The following is a 16,232-nucleotide window of genomic DNA, read 5'->3' as shown; positions in this document are numbered from 1 at the left end:
CAGGGTTAGAACACAATTATTGGTCAGTCTTCTCAATAAATTAAATACATTACTAGCATTTATGGTTTTTGATGCTATTAATATACCTAAATATTCTTAGTTTTATTTTTTCAATTATTACTAGTGACGCTTTGAATGGATGAACGCATAAATTTACAATTTCACTTTTTTGGATTGTAGATTTGGAATACTTGTGCTCTTATCCTACAAATTCTAGATTAAAGGAACTGAAGAGTGTGTATGTACGTGTAGGTGTACTACACTAGCATAAATCAATATGGGGCGGCACCAGTTCTTTAAAGTGTCCCGTTTTTTCAAAAGGACAGCTTACTCCGCTTGCAAGGTAGTCTGCCGAGGATAAACGCGACACGATAAGGCCTGTCCGCACAGCGATATTTCACCGCGAGGTTTTTATTCGCGCGTATTAAATTCCGCGATCGGAATTACACCTAGTACGCACTGCGAATAAAATTTCGTACTATTTTCCTCAGTTTCATTCAATTCTCGGCTGAGACGCACGTGTAAAATGGACAACCGAACAAATTTTTTAATTTATCTAATGGTAAAGCGGCGTAACAGACGTATCAAAAGATGTCATGAGCCTTCAATATTCTATCGTGGTATGCTTTTTGAAATTTGTCCCACAAGGGAGGTCTCCTCTACATCAGCGAGATTAGGTGCTCCACATCAATCTCATCATTTTCTTGCACGGCCGCCGATCGGGCGGGAGAAGAAGCGCTTGACATATTTTCCATAGCGACGTTGCACGACTGAGCGAAACGCGCGAATTTTATTCCACAGTGCGAACATAGCCATACTTACTTTATACGGTACAAACTATTCGCGCGGAAATAAATCGCACCGCTTCGCGTTCTATTTGCATCAAGTCACAGATTTTTTTCCCGCGCGATTTTTTTACCGCCAGTGCGGATACTCCTATAATATTAAATGTGTTACAGAATTACGAGAAAAAAATCGCGCGGGGAAATATTGCTGTGCGGACAAGGCCTTACGAGTAGCCTTTCTGTGTGGGTGCATAGCTATCTATAACGCTATACTATCTAGAATTATTCCCAGATTTGAACTTTTATAAAAATATATAAAATTAACATTAAAATCATTATTTGGTTATGCTGTTAATGGTTATGCTTTAAAAATAGAGAGTCAACATAGTCACAGATATTCAAAAGATTTGTGATCAGGTTTAGTCATTATTGGCAAACCGTTTTCGAAATCGAACCTTTCATTTTTATAATCTTTATTATTATTATTTTATGACATCTATACATTCCTATTGCGAAATTGTGCTAAATGTTTGATTTTGTTTTCTTCTTTCAGTTGTACAATTTGTAACGAACAAACGCGGTCAAGTAAGCATTCTTATTGGTCAGTTTAAGTTCACGAAGGACTACACGAGAGGCTCAAAAACAAGATGGAGATGTATTAAAAAGAATCGATATTGTACTGCGGCTGTCACAACTGTTGATAATGTAGTTGTTAAATGCACCGCTCAACATAACCATTGAAATAAAAATGTTTAAACCAGTATTTGTCTTTCAGCGACTTTCACTTTTTTCCGTAATCTTCGGAAGTTTCGCATTTCTTCATGTAAATCATAGATATTTCACAAGAGACAGTTAAAGTTCTGACATCCGCACTGTCGTTCAAGGGAATTTACCATCAGCTTTCTCAACTGGTCTTCTCCAATCCTATCAAATCCACTTAGAATGAATTCCTGCAAGATCATTTGCAATTGATATCTTGTATTCAACTAATAGACATCTAACTGCCCCGTCTCATCGCTTCAATATGGCATTTCTAAAAGTTTGGATGTTGAATATGAAAAGACCAACCAAAGTATAAAGGAATAGGAAAAAGATTTCAAAAGGAAATTGAAAATTCCTACCTCAAGGTGGATGGTGTCGTACAGGTTGTTTTTAAAGGCTCCGTTAATTACCAAGCAATAAATAATAGAGAAATGAATTTAAGTCAGTTAAAGAAATGTAGTAGAGTGATTTATCTAGGAGGAGTTTGGAGGGTAGGACAACTATTACCACTAAAAAAACAAGAACTCATCCTCAAAGTGAAGAATTAAACACTATTTTACATTTTCAGTTGTTAATATTATTTTATTTTGTATTACTGTATTTCATGAAGCATTTTAGTTTACCGTCAAAGTTTTTGCTATAAAAAACAGAGCCCTTCTTTTATTTTGATTTATCTAGTAATACACATACCGAGTGATGCTGTCATTATAAGGTGGCTTAGGCTCTCCAAGGACTATATTTTAAAAGAAGTTGCTGTGGCTCTACGGCGTCAGTAACTGTCGACCTTTGTATCAGTGGAATTCCAAAAACTTTCTTGTACAGTTAATTTAGTTAACAAACATTTGTTTCGTGAGCTTTTAGAGTTTTTTTAAATAAATGATGATACTAAATCGAACAGGAGTGCTTAATCAACGTATTTTTATTTCATTTTATTTTTCAGTGACCTTCGTCAACAATTCGAAAGGAAAACAGCTGGCAATTATACAGAATCACACGTTTTATTGTATTTCTGTAGGAACGAAGAGTGCGACTTGGAGATGTACCAGGTGGTCACGATGTAATGGCTCTGTGCGCATTACTCCCGAGGGTACACTAGTGAAGCCTTGCAACGGACATAACCATCCTCCACCTAATCTGATAGTTCGTGATGGAATATGTTATAGACTTTAATGACCAGAAGTGAGTTAATCGGAAAAGTTCATTGGAGTTCTCTATTAAAGATTATGAATTACATGATTGAGAGTGGAAAACAGTAAATTTATTTGACTTACCCTCCGTCATATAAAAACAAGAGAAAACGTTATATAACGATAACGATACCGATAATACTGAATTTTTGTCAATAGATATTTCTTTAACACGATTTTAGAAAAGCTTATATAGGGATAACATAGCTGACATAGTTAACTTGAGAGCTGTAACATCTTACAAATTAACAACTTTGTGTTTTTATCGCAACAAAAACGCTTTCCCAGTCGGCAGTTCTTTAGTGGCTCTTTAAAGTAAAATTTTTATATTTTTGGTGGTCCGAGAAAGTCACGCTTAATTAACTGACTTGTCTGCCTTCTTAACCTTATCGGCTAGGGTTTCCCACCTTTCAGATCAATTTTTTCATTGATCAGGAGTTTTTCCTTCCAAAATACCTTAGTGTATGTTTATAGAGAAAGTTAAGAGTTATTTTATTAGTTATATCATTAAAGGGAGTCGTGAAGGGAGCCAATAATAACATTCTGCAACAAATATGAACCTGAGCATTGAAGCTTCACCACTTAAATTTAAACTTAAGTTAAAGGAAACTGCGATAACAGTACGACGAAAGATTTAGTCGTATTTGGCAACACTAATAATCAAATATGTTGACTGCTAAACCGACATTCATATATTTATAATTCTCGTTTGAGGGTAATGGTATTCTATTGTAGGCTATTTGATAAAATAATTGTATAAAAAACGTTATTTTTTGGGGGTAATATCATTTTTAATTTTAGATTTTAACATCGTCTGAAGGATTTTATTTAATCTTCGAAGTCCATGTGATGAAATTATAATGTGTGGGTATTTCTTAATATATGAATTTTTGTATTGTAAATATAACTGAACGATTTAATTAATATTTAATACTTTTTATCGTGGTATATGACCCGGGAAACATACATATCAATTAAATACGACAGTGTCATCGCTGTTGCACGGTTTTATGCACCAACGGACTTAAAAATCGATTTGAAGTTAAAGGAATAGAGAGTGATTCGAGCCATTCTATAGCCTGTGAAAATAGATGTTTCATTATTTGTGAACTACTACTTAATGTATTATATATTGTAATTATTATTTATGTATACTATAGTGTTAGATACACATTATTATAATTGGTGTGATTATTTGTCTTCTTTCAGATAATTACATGCAGTTTGTAACCAATGAACGCGGTCAAGTAAGCATGCGAATCGGCCAATACAGGTTTACGAAGGACTACACAATAGGCACGAAAACACGATGGAGATGTGTCAATAGGAAACAGTATTGCACCGCGGCCGTGACTACCATTGATAACGTCATCGTCAAATGGACCGCTCAACATAGCCATTGAAATGAGAATGGTAAACCATTGTTTATGGAATCGATTTTTTAGGCTCTTAGGATATATGTGAATAAATAACCTCTCCATATTCTTGTTATTTCAGTTTTGTATTCTTCAATTTTGATTTTTAAATTCCTTCTCCCTTTTTTTTCGTATTTATCTTGACGTAAGAGTCATGATTTATGATTTTAAATTGGTATAGTATGATGTCGAGAACTAAGTAGGACCTCAACCTAAATTCTTTAAGTTGCGATTCACATGCCTATAATTACTACTTTATATCATATGGATAATGAGCTTACCATTACCATACAAATTTACATTTACATTACCATTTAGCCTTAAAAATATTTGAATATAAACTTGTATTCTATTCTTCTTTTTATTATTATATTCTTGTATTCTATCTAACAATCCATCTTGTTTTAGTAGTAATTGTTTTTTTTCCGGAGCCCACAGACAACAAAGTGTGAATGTTGTCACCTACAATGCTGTGCCTCAAGTGTGAAAGTTTCTTACTCGTTTTCATACATATGTCGTTTATCTGGCTTATTTGAAATTCTAAAAAGATCTTTGTACTTTACAAATTCACTGACAACATGTTTTCGATAAGTAAAAAGATTTCATATTCCATACAGTTAGTCCTAGGAACGTAGTCAAACTTAACATGTAGTACTGTTGTTACAAAACATTTGAAAAATGTCATTAACATTTCTATACACAAAGCAGAAAGTAAATTCAAGTTCTTTGATAACTCTATTTATCTTAATATTTTTATTCCAGTTACATTCGTGAGTACAACAAAAGGGAAACTCCTGGCGCTTATCGAAGATCATACGTTTTATCGCATTTCTTTAGGAATAAAAAGTTCGAACTGGAGATGTACCAGGTGGCCGCGTTGCAATGGTTCTGTCCGTATCACTCCTGATGGTAGACTGCTGAAGCCTTGCAATGGACATAACCATCTTCCGCCAAAACTGATAATCCGTAACGGAACATGCTATAGAGTTTAGTTCTAGAAGTTACTAGAAGTTACTAGAATTTAGTGTTACAGCACTTTTCGATAAAGCTTATGGGAACCGAGCACTGTACCTTCGTTTTTTTTTTTCCATCCAAACGATGACGAGGTAAAGATTGTCGCCGAAATGAAATGATTTTCAAAATTTCCTCATTATCTTTGTAAGCTATTGATAATGGAAATCTCTGCTTCGATTGCTGTCATAGAATAAATTAAATACTTAAAATGCGTAACATGTTTGAAAAATATTTAGTTCTTCCGTTTGATTTGGATGTATTGCCAACGTTTGTGGACCTAATGATGAATTAAAAAGATTAGCAGCAAATAGTGTTTCTACTATTCTAGTTTCGTCTGTACCCTTTTAGTGTTTTCTTCGGCTTATGCAGCTCGGTAAATATAATAAAAACTACTTTTATGGTGTATAGTCTCAAGTTTTTTGCGTCATTTCGTTGATTCCTTATAGACTCACTTTACTTTTTCCCCAGTTACATGGACGAAGAATTACAAAGGCAAAGAGATTGCTATTATTAATGGTCACACGTTCTACTGTGAACGTAGGAGCAGCATCTTGATTCATTGGAGGTGTAACAAGAGCCTCTGTAAAGCACGTTTCACTACGAAGTCTTTTGGTGATCGTTCTATTCTACGTGGAAAATTTTCACATAATCATCCACCAACAAAATATGAAATTATTAAAGAACTGTACTTTAAGATCTAATTCATCGCCTCACTAAACTTCGAGTTGTAAACCTGACTTCTGTACGTTCCTATTACGTTTAATATTGACAATCGTTCGTGCGTTGGGTTCATTATAGTAACAAATTTATACTTATTCAATAAAGTTTTGTGTTTCTTCGCCTGTTAGTTTTGTTGGTTAAATTATTGGTTTATTTATTCCTAACGCGATAGAACGGGTTACGAAGAGGAACGTAGATCTCCATGATGACCTGGAACTTGACTCGTAAGCATCTACAGCCGGCATCATTGCGCCACTTTGAAAAGGCGGCACGACATGAGAATCTTCTTGTCGCGGCCGCTGGAAACTACATACCCGCTCCTGTAGACCGAATGGTAAACAGTCGACGTAGCCTAAAACACGTCATTACGGATCCTCCCGATCCATTAACGGTGCTTTTAAGTACCACAAGCACCGGTCACCGTCATTGTCGAACCCGTCGCTTGTGACGAAGGGCTCGACGAGCGACTCAACCCATAGACACAGCCCACTGAGTTTCTCGCCGGGTCTTCTCAGTGGGTCGTGTTTCCGATCCGGTGGTAGATTCTGCGAAGCACTGTTCTTGCTAGGGTCAGTGTTAGCATCACTCCGGTTTGAGCCTCGTGAACTCACCTACTAGTTGAGGTTACGCTGAAATAGCCTCTCAAGGCTATCAGCTTAGGTAGGGAAAACAAGTGAAAAGTGTCTGTTTAAGAAAATCAAATTCGAAGCTTAAATGACTAATGCCCGTATCTTTAGACGTTTCGTCAAATATTCCTCCACTCTTAACTCATTCGATGCCGCTCGAGCATTCCTCCCAAAGTTACTAGAGTTTGGTATTTTTAGTCGACCATTACATTATTCCTCAACTCTACTTGAGTGAGGTAGAGCCTTTTTTATTAATTTTTTATTGCCCTTGTAGGCAGACGAGCATATGGCCCACCTGATGGTAAGTGGTTACCGTCGCCCATGGACTTCAGCAATGCCAGGAGCCGAGCCAAGCCGCTGGCTACCGTAAAACTATGCTTATCGCTTACGGTCTAACTCATTATCGCTGTTTATATATTATACAAATACCGTCCGTTTTTTCCTGTTTACGTGTTCATTTTTGTTTTTCAGTTCTTGATTTCGATTTCAACTAATTTATTTTTGTTTAAATTATTGTTCTAATTCTATTTCTCTGATTGATTAACAAAAAAACCTGGGGGAGGGGCAGTTCATGCCCCATTATCAGCACTCCAGCCCCGACTTAGCAGGGACGTAATGCGGTGGCGGAATAATTCACCCGCTGCCAAGAATGAATGCAGACCCATCCGGGCACTAGAGTCCAGGTGCGGAAGCCCGCCCGGGCTTTTTTGGGGGCCCCAGTATTTACCGAGGATCTGTTCAGGGGAAACTACATTTACTTTTCCGGCCGATTTCTTGCAAGCCCATCGGAAAAGCCAACCCAGCCCTTGGAAATACGCCAGGCATGACTCCAGACTTTCATATAAATTGAGTGACGAAAGTGAGGATTCTTCCTTCGGTATTCGCACAATATTTGTGTTGAGGAATTGAATCGCATCAATGTTTTACTTTTAACTTTATTAATTAAGTACCTAACACACACATTTTAAGATATAAAATATTGCTCACTGTTAAAATAGTTTTTTATAACATAGAGTTATTAGTATAATATTATTATTGTTATAAAGCGGAAAACTAATTCGTAAGTTCGTTTTTAATGTGTGGATGTAATCAATAAACAAATGAACATAATCTTTTGCTTCCAGTAATGTGGCTACGTAACGCAAAAGGAAATGAGGTAGCAGTAGTTGATGGTTACTTGTTCTACTGCGATACTCGTACTAAGACAACCGAAGGCTGGCGATGTAATAAAAAAAAATGTCATTCGAGGTTCACTATCACTTCAGATAAAATCATTAAAAGATCGTATCTGCAACACGATCACGCAGCTTCCGAATACACGATCATTAACGGTTTATACATTAAAATGTGAAATACATAAATGTGAAATAGGTTGTATGTACCAAAGCATTCGTTGCTCAATAACTGTACAATTCAAACTGCCTTTAGCATTGGATCCATACCTTGGAATACCCTGAAAAGTACATTTTTAATACGCTTTGTAACGGAATCTTTGAACATGATTTTGACCCCCTTCAAAACGTCGGATCACCTCAAAATTTGGTATACTTATTAAGGACCGATGACAATACAATATAAAAAAATTTTTAAAAAATTAATTAAAAAACCCACGCTTTTTTTACAATAAAATAATTTTTTCTTACACTATTTTTAATTAAAATTTATTTTCTATTTTTTAGTTGGATTTTCTAAAAAGCGTATTTTGTTATTTTTTTTAAACTATTATTTATTATTGTTGAATAATAACATTAATATAAAATTCAGCAAGATTAAAAAAACCAAAAAATAAAATATTTTTATTTACGTTCAATTTATCGTTTATTTAAACCACTTGTGTACCTTGAACTCTGAAAGCGCAGTCCGAAATCATAGAACCAAAGAGTTCAAGCTTTTTGCTTTAATTTAAAATTCATTGACTTCACATTGACATCTACTCATCGTAATTTATACGCTGCATGTATAAATAGAATCGGAAATTATATTTTGGTAAATAAATGTAGTATTTATTGTTGAATGGGCTTTTTTTTGTTTCGAAGTTTACCATGATCTGTTTTTAATTGACCTAAATAATAAATTTCGTCGTGGCCTAGTTGTCGTGGCCTAACGGATAAGACGTCCGGTGCACCGGTGTTCGAATCTCAGGCGGGTACCAATTTTTGTAATGAAATACGTACTCAACAAATGGCCTTTCCAGCTTTACCAGGACAGGTGGGCGAGCAAAGACTCAGCCGTTGTGGATGTCTGTGGGCTCCAGTAACCACTTAACACCAGGTGGGCTGTGAGCTCGTCGACCTGTCTAAGCAATAAAAAAAAATGTAATAACTGTAAAGGCTTAATCTTTTTTTCGTATTGTTTCAGTTCAGTGGGTTTTGAATCGTAAAGGTAAAAGTGTAGCCATGATCGGTGGATATGTTTTTAACTTACACAATCGTATGAAATACACCTATAGCTGGAAATGCAATAGAAAAAAGTGTCAGGCCAAATTTACTATTAACCGTAAAAGGAACGTGGTGCGAGCTCAACTAGACCATAATCATCTACCATTCGAATATAAAATTATAAATGGAATGTATTTCAGAATATACTGAGTAAGTGAAAAAGAACGAATAAACACTACCAAACTGTCGACTGTTATTCGCTTCATCGTGCGTAACTACACCGTCAGGATAATATTACTTTTTGGCTACTTTAAACTATGTATGTGTGAATGTAATGGATAATTTAATAATCACTAAATGATGACCGGTTTTTTTTTTGTTTGATAAATTGTGTTTTTTAGAAATTATATTTAAATACGAATAACATATTGATAAAATGATGAAATATTACAAGATCGGTTAGGCATTTTTAAGTGAACACGTGAGTTAAAAAGATACAAATAATATAAATAAACAATTCATTTTCTTGGTCTTACCTTAAACCAAACATTCATTGGCTTCGGGTTGCTTAACAACGCCATCTGCTGAAATTGCTTTAGTGTATTGTGTGTTTAAAGCAGTTAGTTGCTCTCAATTAAGAAAAATAGTATTATTATTCGTCAATAGATGTCGGGAAGAGTCATAAAGTTGATTATTGAAAACACGAATAAAATAACATTTTCTGAAAATAAATCGTAGCTGAAATCCCCTGTATACTAAATTTCATGAAAATCGTTGAACCTGTTTCCGAGATTCAGATTATATATATTGAAGAATTGCTCGTTTAAAGATATAAGATAAGATAAATCATAAGTAATAAAGTATTGTAATGGAAAAACAAAAAGATGTAACAAATAAAAATAATTTACACCGGTTAGCAATCTTTAATTAACCTGAGACAACTTTTACTATCTTATTCGTAAAAATCGTAGACAAAATAAACTAGGGATCGGATAATTAATTAACTTTGAGGCTACCTATTATAAAACACAAAAACCTTCCGTTTGTTTATAAAGATTTGTAAAATTTGATAATAAAATTATGATCATTAATTTGCAGTAAGTCAGCAGTAATAAAAATTAAACAATATTTGCGGTGACATATATGTTATTTTCTTTAGAAACACTTCTGAATCTTATTTCGTCATTGGCGTATCCAGGATAAGGTATAATGTAATCATTTTCGAAAATTAAGACAAATCGTAAAAATTTTCATTTTTCCATTTGTTGGTTTCATTTGGAGCCAATGGTAACGAAAAATTCAAAGTGGCGGATGAAAGGCGATTGCATGCAGCAGAGATGCGAATGTTGCGATGGATGTGTGGAGTAACGAGAATGGATAGAATACGGAATGAATATGTTAGAGGAAGTCTGAAAGTGTCACCTGTGATAGAGAAGCTGAGAAGTGCGCGTTTGGGATGGTATGGACATGTGATGAGAAGAAATAAAAATGAGGTTGGTAATAAAATGTTAACTATGAATGTGGAAGGATATAGAGGAAGGGGTAGACCTAAGAAGTAATGGATGGATTGCGTGAAAGACGATATGGGTAAGAGAGGAGTGAGCGAAGAAATGGTATATGATAGAAGAGTATGGAAGGAGAAAACATGTTGCGCCGATCCCAGGTAACTGGGAGAAGGGCAGGATAATGATGATGATGATGGTAACGAAAAATTCACATTACTACTCGTAAACAACGATTAGTGCGTATTATCATTACATAATGCGTTGTTATTTGTGTTTTTTTACATCCAGAACAGATAAAACTTGATTGAATTTATAGATTCTATTCAGTTCTTTTAAAATATAAAATATTAATAATTATGACGAATGGTGATTTACTGATAATAATTATTGATGAAATGGAATGAAAATTCCCCAAAAAAAAAATTTATTGCTTAGATGGTAGACGAACTCACGGCCCAGCTGGTGTTAAGTGGTTACTGGAGTTCATAGACATCTCTCTCATTCATCTACAACATAAATGCGCCACCCACCTTGAGATATGAGTTCTAAGGTTTCAGGTATACGGTTACAACGGCTGCCTCACCCTTCAAACCGAAACGCATTACTGCTTCACGGCCAAAATAGGCAGAGTGGTGGTACCTACCCGTCCTAGCACCAGTAACTAGTTACTGTTGAGATAGTTTTGTAATAGGTTTCGTTTGAGTGGTTTATTCAAGTACAATGTCAAATAAGTAGTGGCAGTTAAATATGAACTAAACAATTTCTTTTTCAGTAATTTGGGTCCGTAACATGAAAGGGAATGAAGTAGCCGTGATTAATGGTCACGTGTACAACTGTGATAGCCGTTCGAAAACAACCGAAGGCTGGCAGTGTAATAAAAAGAAATGTCATTCGAGATTCACAATCACTCCAGATAAAAATATTATAATCAGATCTAACCTCCGACACAATCACGAGGCTGACCCACACGCGATCGTCAATGGAGTTTATATCAAGGGATTTCAGCATTCACGCCCGTTTCGCCGATGAAGTTCGCGCCTATATAAGTAACGAGCCGTTTTAGGCAGCGGCTTAGCTCTGCTCCTGGCATTGCTGAAGTCCATGGGCGACGGTAACCACTTACCATCAGGTGGGCCATATGCTCGTCTGCCTACAAGGGCAATAAAAAAAAACTCGCCCGCTTCGATGCGCATTTCAAATTAACATTAATTATTATTTATTGTCATTATTAGGGAGTCCAACACTCATATAAATATTAGCCTATCCATTAAGTACATATATTTTGACTTTAAACTTGGTATCAAGGTTTCAAGTCAATCGGATGCATGGTTCAGTAGTTATAACGGAATATCCGTAAAAGCCACTGTAGATTTATATATTAGTATAGATAATTGAATAGCGATATTATACGACAGAGCGGAATGCGTAGGCGTGCAAAGCAAATATAAAGAAAGAATAGTGGGAGGAAAGGCATGAATTTACAGTAATCCCGAATTAAAGGATGTAAACGACTTTTACATATCTGAAAAATTTATGCAAAATTTTTGGATAATTCTAAAAATCTAACCGTTTATTTTTGAACTTCTTGAAGAGTCTTTGTCAAAAGTCAAACATAAATTTGAAGGAATACTCGTATTAAACATACTGTCTATATGTCTAGGAGATATCTGGGAATTTCTTGCTTTTCAGGTGTGTTCGGGCGGATTTAGAATCTATGTTTTTTTTAAATAGTGCGCGAGTTTTAGAAATGAATATTTTTCATATAATTAGGAATGTCGCAGCGAAGCGTGGCCAGGTTCCATTAGTGTTTAATAGGAAGTAGTAATACCAAAGAATAAACTTCTAATTAAGTCGATAGATAAAAAAGGGGTACTTGTTTATAGGGTTTTTATAAAATATTTTTTTGTCGTCAAACGAATAAAGGACTCATGACTTTCATTGCATTTTAAAGTTGGTTATTTCTTGTTTAACAATATTTATGTTTTTAAAATATCTAAAGTTCTTTTGGGTTGATTATAATAAATAAAATTATTTTTAATGCGGTTTTTTTTATGTAACGGAATCTTTAAATGCAAGTTTCCCCAACCTCAAGTCATCCAATTATCATGATGACTAGCACATGCATGAAGGATAAACAAAAGGATATTTTTTTTACTGTCACCTTATATGCTGACTAGGATTAAAAAATATTTTTTGTTTGGGTTTGCTATTAAACTGAAAAAGTTTTGAATTAATAATTTTATTTTTATTGAGCTCTTTCTGCGTCGTCTTCTTTTATTTAACTATAGAAAACGAATTACTTTTTAATCACAACTTACCAGCCAGCACACAGCCCAGCAACGGATGCCTCATCATTGCTCATTCACCCTTCATGAAAATTTGTAAAAATCGTAATCTAATTAAAAAATGGATTTGCAAGTTTAAAATTAAAATTTAAAAAGTACATATACAAAGACTTTCTTTCTTTTACTATGACTGACTTTCTTTTACTATGCTTTCGGAGAACAATTAATGTTGTATAAATGAACGGGGAATCGTAAAAGTGAGTAGGACTTCACTGTCTTCGTCAAGGATAACCTAATTGATATTTGTCCGAATTTAAATATCACGTCAACTACTTTTTGTATTTCAATGGGGCTCTAAATGATGATAAACAAAGGGATTCGATGTTATCGTTATGTATATGTACAGAAGGAAATAATGTATCTAACAAAGTATTTAATTTTCAGTCCAGTGGGTTCACAATGCAAAAGGCTCTGATATAGCTTTGATTGATGGGTACGTTTTCAATTGCGATAATCGTTCAAAAACAACTGACAGTTGGAAATGCAACAAGCATCGGTGTCCCGCGCGGTTTACTGTCACGAAAGACAAGCAAATAATACGTGCTCATTTATATCACACCCATCAGCCAGCCAACTACAAGATTTTTCGAGGGATTTACATGAAACTCTAAATATATCCTCTAGAATACTATTCCGCTAGTTTATCCCCTAGAAATAAAAGTGTGAAATCATTTTACTGTTTCGGCGTTAACTTTCGATTACAAGATTGAGAAATAATAACGCCTTTTTTTAAATAAAACAGGAAAGTGTATTTTTAAATTATTTTGCAATTTCAGTGCTGTTCCTACAAAACACAAAAGGTAAGGACGTTCTCGTAAAGGATGACTACGTGTATTACTGCGATGGCCGTAACAAGACAACCGACAGTTGGAGGTGTACTAACTGCGGATGCCCCGCCAGGGTTACAACTACCAAAAACAAGGAGGTGAAAAGGGTCACAAGGGATCACAATCATCCTTCAAACGACTATATGATCGTCGATGGGGTTTATGTTAAAATGGGCAATTCCTGTTAAAACTTTATGTTTATTCAAACGATATACTTATAGAATGAGTTATCACAGCTATCTTTAAAGTGTTTTTTATTATAGCATTTATTTGTAAAATGAATGTCCAACACTGTTAATATGTTTTTATCTACTTATGTTTGCATTTCGATAATAAACTTTATATATTGGTCAATTTTAGCTTTGATTATTGTTTGCATTGTGTTTTTAAATATTGAAGTGATAAATTAAGCTTAGGGCCCATCTAATGTTAAAAAAAGTGCACAGAGTCGATAAACCAGCGGGTTAAACTGTAAACCACAACACAAAAAATACACTAATATTTAATGGTGTTAAAGCTATATCGCAAAAACTAAACATAAAAAATTATTAGGGAAATCATACAGAACTACAAAACAACTTTTTAGAACAATTTTACTAGAACGAAATAAATTCCTACGTTTTCCAAAAAGTTGTATAATTTCCTTACTTATGCATACGAATTCAGCTAATGAAAAAATTGCTTTACTGTATCGAGAGCTGCATTAATTCGATATTTAATTTTAGCTCTAACCGCCAAATTTGTTTCAGTGACCCTAGCTCTGAACCAAAGGGGCAAAGAAGTGGCAATAGTCGACGGGTACATGTTCAACTGCGTTCACCGAAACCAGAAGAGCTCGAACTGGCAGTGCAACAAGAATAAATGCAAAGCCGTGCTGACTACGGACAAACAGTTGAAGATCAAACGCGGATATCTGGTGCACAACCACGCGCCCTCGCCTTACAACATCGTAAACGGGTACTATCTTAAAATAGGCCCTAAAGATTCTGTGCCGCCAAAACTGTGAGATACGTTACGGGTATACATATGTTGCAATAGATCATATGTCAAGCTGATTTTTTGTCAAAACTGTTTGTCTACTGTCTTATTATTTATACATGCAATGGCCATATTATTCCGGTTTATTAAAATAAAAAAATAAAAATACTGTCGTGGGCAAGGTAGAAGGGAAAAGACCCGCCGGCCGGCCACCAAACCGTTGGTCAGATCAGGTAACTGCGCTCACTGGATTCTCTGTTGCGACCGCCCTGAGAGAAGCCGAAAACCGAGGGAAATAGAAGCTGATGGTACAAAGAGCCACGAAGGGCTTTCAGGGACACGACCTTCAGCAATGAAGTATGCGACTAAGAAGAAGAAGAAGAAAAGCATACAGTACAGTCACATGCCCAAAATTTGCATATGTACATACTTATATAGTCGTTCTAAGCGACATTACCTGGCTTCATGCACGCCTCGTGTTAATACGTCTGTAAGATGAAGTTTGTTTCTGAAAAACCAAGAGAAACACGTTAATGTGTTTTGTCAATATGATATTATTTGTTGTTAAGTGTAAACGTTTTCATATTCAAACTGGTATACTCAACTGCTTCGGTGATTTGCGGTGAAAATGGATTAGGTATACGACATCTAATGTCTAATGTCAGTTGTGCGTGAATATAATTTTATGGTGCATATTTACATAAATATTGTATTAAATACAAACAAATACTGTATTACATGGTAGTTTTGACGATGATTTGTATTTACTGCATATCGAATTACTCGATACCACAACATCGAGCGACTAGCCGGCTCGGACCCTTCAAAACATATTTTTAAACATAAAATTTCTAGAAGTATCCATGGTCGAATCTCTATGCAATTTTTTTTCAAGAACATTTTTTTTTTCTATTTAATTTTATTCTATGCACGCTTATACGAATATATACAACGATGTTTTCTTAGGTACAAACTAAATATACATAAGTATACACTATAATCAAGACACCGTCAAAATTCTTTTTGAAAAAGCGTATGCATTTCACACAAAATCAATAGGATTGATTTTTTGTTAAAAATTTCGATGTTTTTTTAAAGTTAGTTATTAATTGTTAGACCTTAGTATTTACGTTACAACATAGGTTAATTTTTATAAAAATTAAGATTTCAGGAGTAATAGAGATAAGTATTATAAATTCTCCTCATTACAGTTTATATTTGTAAAACAGAAATAACTGTTTTTATGTTATTTTAGAAATAATAAATAGATAATATATGTATTCTTGTTAGTGTGTCTCATCTGTAAAATGTTTATTCGAATAATATACAATTCGTTAGATCTGGTCTGTTTTGTTTGTTTCAGTTGATATTGTTTTATAAAAAAAATCTATGCAAATAAAATTGGACTGTTTTTTTTGTCATATCAAAATAACGGTTTTTCTCTAAATGCAATAAAGCAAAAAAATTAAAGTTCCGCGGAAAAGAATTCAAACCCATATAATTATGAATAAAATCCGATTCAAATAAGAAATTTTAATTAATATTAGACAAAGCTAGAGCCTGGTTATTAATAGCCCGGTCCTGCTTGATATCGCTAATTTTAGGTATACAACTTTTTATTTAGCTATGATCTGTCAAGTGTTTTGAAATAAAACATAGTTTAATTCATAGTGCTACGTATCGTTTGACT

General features: G+C 34.5%; 1 protein-coding gene across 23 annotated transcripts in view; it reads left to right on the top strand.

The window, feature by feature from the left end:
• The window catches only part of LOC114239888 (uncharacterized), a 471,744-nt gene that overhangs the window by 153,398 nt on the left and 302,114 nt on the right, over positions 1 to 16,232 (top strand). The window contains exon 5 of one of the 23 annotated variants that reach the window (XM_089728057.1): positions 14,314 to 15,885. The exons of 21 other annotated variants lie outside the window; for them this stretch is intronic. In XM_089728057.1, coding sequence (XP_089584183.1) covers positions 14,314 to 14,570 — 257 coding nt within the window. In that variant the 3' untranslated portion in view covers positions 14,571 to 15,885. Of the gene's footprint in view, positions 1 to 11,164; positions 12,428 to 14,313; positions 15,886 to 16,232 lie in introns of those variants that run through there. One more of the 23 variants, XM_089728060.1, reaches the window with a different exon arrangement.

The sequence above is a fragment of the Bombyx mandarina genome, chromosome 06 (genome assembly GCF_030267445.1).
Source record: "Bombyx mandarina strain Sakado chromosome 06, ASM3026744v2".
Lineage (NCBI taxonomy): Eukaryota > Metazoa > Arthropoda > Insecta > Lepidoptera > Bombycidae > Bombyx > Bombyx mandarina.
This window is presented reverse-complemented; position numbering and strand designations above follow the sequence as displayed.